This window comes from Brachypodium distachyon, chromosome 1, assembly GCF_000005505.3.
Source record: "Brachypodium distachyon strain Bd21 chromosome 1, Brachypodium_distachyon_v3.0, whole genome shotgun sequence".
NCBI classification, from domain to species: Eukaryota; Viridiplantae; Streptophyta; class Magnoliopsida; order Poales; family Poaceae; genus Brachypodium; species Brachypodium distachyon.
In genome coordinates this window covers 54,472,468-54,475,033 of record NC_016131.3, presented here as the reverse complement: position 1 = coordinate 54,475,033, position 2,566 = coordinate 54,472,468, and the positions used below count along the sequence as shown (strand labels likewise).

Sequence of the window (2,566 nt, the reverse complement as noted above, 5' to 3'; positions counted from 1 at the left end):
ATGCATGAACGTCCCTTTGCTTTCACATGATTTCTTCTGAGTTGGCATCCTTTTCTCATGCATTTTCCAGAATCAACCGGTGTATGAAAACTTAATTACACACTAGACAGCACCGGCCCAATCATTGCCAGCTTTGCGGTAAAAATAGATACATACATCTTGGGACAAATTTGAAAAATGGATGTACCTACTACTAAAAAATGTCTAGATAGATGTAATATTTCTAGAAGAATTATGTGATGGAGGGAGTAGCATTTTCCTCACGGAATTTCTTTGTTGTGGTTAGGTGATTAGAAATCAGAATTCATTGTCTGGACTACTGTCGAGCCAAAAGGTACACGACTTTATTACTGGCCTACCATGCTTCCACACGTGTCAACCACACTCACATACGAATGAATAAAAAAATGAATGCTATTGAACTTTCAGTGATATACATGGCCAACAAAATAATATTGTATATGTTAACGGAATTATGATTTTGATAAAATAATATAATTTCACCAAAATGTCGTTATTTTATTAATATATTATTGAAATTTCATTGATACTCCACTTGGTTGATATATCATTGTGAATTTTATTAATACTTCATCAATATCATTACAACTTCATTCAAATACCGCTACTAGTCTTTTCCACGGGAAACGCGAACCGATGCGGTCCGGTCCGGAACAAGAAAGGACATGGAGGGAATGGTCGCGATGCATGCGCAAGAAGAAGCGAATGCACTGCAACTTTGGACTGGGGGGCGCGAATGCATGAAGGCCCCTTTGCTTTTGCATGATTTCTTTCGGCATCCTTCTCTCATGCAGTTTCCAGAATCACCGGTGCATGAAAACTTGATTAGACACGAGGCAGCACCGGCCCAATCATTGCTAGCTTTGCGGTAGCACTCTAGCTGCCCTCTTAAAAAGAAGAGAGAGCCTAACCAAAAGCATATACGAGTATCATGCAAAAAAGCTCGATCGCTCGGTAATGAAAAACGCGGCATTTCATTTCATTTCCTTTTCCATGAACGTTCCGAAATTCGAAAAGAAAACACGGCATTGCATTTTTCCCGGTTACTCGTAATCTTCAAAGCGCTTTCTCGATCTCGACGCAGGCAGTACTACAAGTGTCTAGAAGCAATTCAAGAGCAAAAGATCCAATTTGCCTTTGCCCGGATCACACCAATTCTTACTTCAAACACGTTCCGGTCCCACGCTGACGCATACCGTTAGTCGCTAATTATCTCTTCGGACACGCATAATTAAAAGATGAACGTACGGCAACTGGTCTGAATGATTGAAACTTCAACACGAGGAAAGATTACGTTGTTGAACAGAGTTGATAGCCTGCCTGGATTTTTTTCCCCCCTTTTCAAGGGTAGGAAAATTCAGGTCACCAACCCCTAACTAAACCACCGTCTCCTGCCACGACGCCACCTCCAAAGTCCAAAGTCCAAACCCCTCTCCTATAAAGCCATCACAGATCAAGAGATCGAACACACACAAATCACAATCACCTAGCCACATAGAGAGCAGCAACACATACTCTCGATCAAGACTGCCTGACAGAGTTTTGAGGAGAAAGCAGAGGAGCAAGAGAGGAAATGGCGGCGAGGGCGTTGCTGGCGGTGGCCATGGCGTTGGCGGTGGTGTCCGTGGCGTCGGCGCAGTCGTCGTCCAGCGGGTGCACGCAGACGCTGATCGGCATGTCGCCGTGCCTGGGCTACATCACGGGGAACTCGACGAAGCCGTCGAGCTCGTGCTGCTCGCAGCTGGCGTCCGTGGTGAAGTCGCAGCCGGAGTGCCTCTGCGTGGCGCTCAACGCCGACCCGGCCGCGCTCGGGCTCGGCTCCATCAACAAGACCCGCGCCGTGGGATTGCCCGACGAGTGCTCCGTCAAGACCCCGCCCCTCAGCAACTGCAACAGTAAGAAGCACTAAGCCAGCAGAGCAGAGTTCCATGGAAATTACTTGTTATTATGCCTGGATTTGGAGACTCATTTGTCTTGATTGGTGGATTTTTTTTCAGGTGGCGCTGCTCCCACGACGTCGCCGTCTGCCGGGACGCCCGCGGGACAGACGCCGACCTCGGCCGGCGCAGGTAATTAATTAAAGACGATGGAGATGGAATTTCATGGCTGAGATGATCTTGTCTGAAACTCTGAATTTGCGGTCGTACTGACGGTTTGGGTATGTTCACGCAGGATCGAAGACGACGCCGACGACGGACATCGGGAGCGGCGTTGCGCCGTCGCTGCGAGGGGTCGCCGGCATCATCGCTGGCCTCGTCGTCGCTGCCGTGTCCGTCATGTGATCCGATATATGTGAAGGCCGGCCGACTGACCGACAGTCCGGTCTCTTCTTGACAGCGGTGGTTGCACTTGAGGTTCATTTGGGGATATTACATTGGGTGTGTTTTGATCTCGTTGGTTGGTGAGTTCGAGAGGGAGGAGGCCTGATGAGCTTTTGTTCTTCTTTTGTACCGTGGCATTCATGATGTTATTTCTACCTGATTTGTTGTCGTGTTTGTAATAAAATTTATACCATATTTATTTGTTATCATCTCATATTCTCGTA

At 47.3% G+C, this 2,566-nt stretch overlaps 1 protein-coding gene across 1 annotated transcript; it reads left to right on the top strand.

The window, feature by feature from the left end:
* Positions 1-1,469: 1,469 nt before the first annotated feature.
* On the top strand, positions 1,470-2,566 carry LOC100841155 (non-specific lipid transfer protein GPI-anchored 2). Its single transcript, XM_003557457.4, has 3 exons — positions 1,470-1,916; positions 2,019-2,090; positions 2,194-2,566. Exons 1-3 carry the CDS (start codon positions 1,595-1,597, stop codon positions 2,301-2,303), a joined length of 504 nt encoding a protein of 167 aa, XP_003557505.1. The 5' UTR covers positions 1,470-1,594; the 3' UTR covers positions 2,304-2,566.

Coding starts and splice junctions, on each gene's coding strand:
- LOC100841155 (XM_003557457.4), top strand. CDS start 1,595: ATGGCGGCGAGGGCGTTGCTGGCGGTGGCCATGGCGTTGGCGGTGGTG. Junction 1,917..2,018: donor GCCCCTCAGCAACTGCAACA/GTAAGAAGCACT, acceptor ATTTTTTTTCAG/GTGGCGCTGCTCCCACGACG. Junction 2,091..2,193: donor GCCGACCTCGGCCGGCGCAG/GTAATTAATTAA, acceptor ATGTTCACGCAG/GATCGAAGACGACGCCGACG.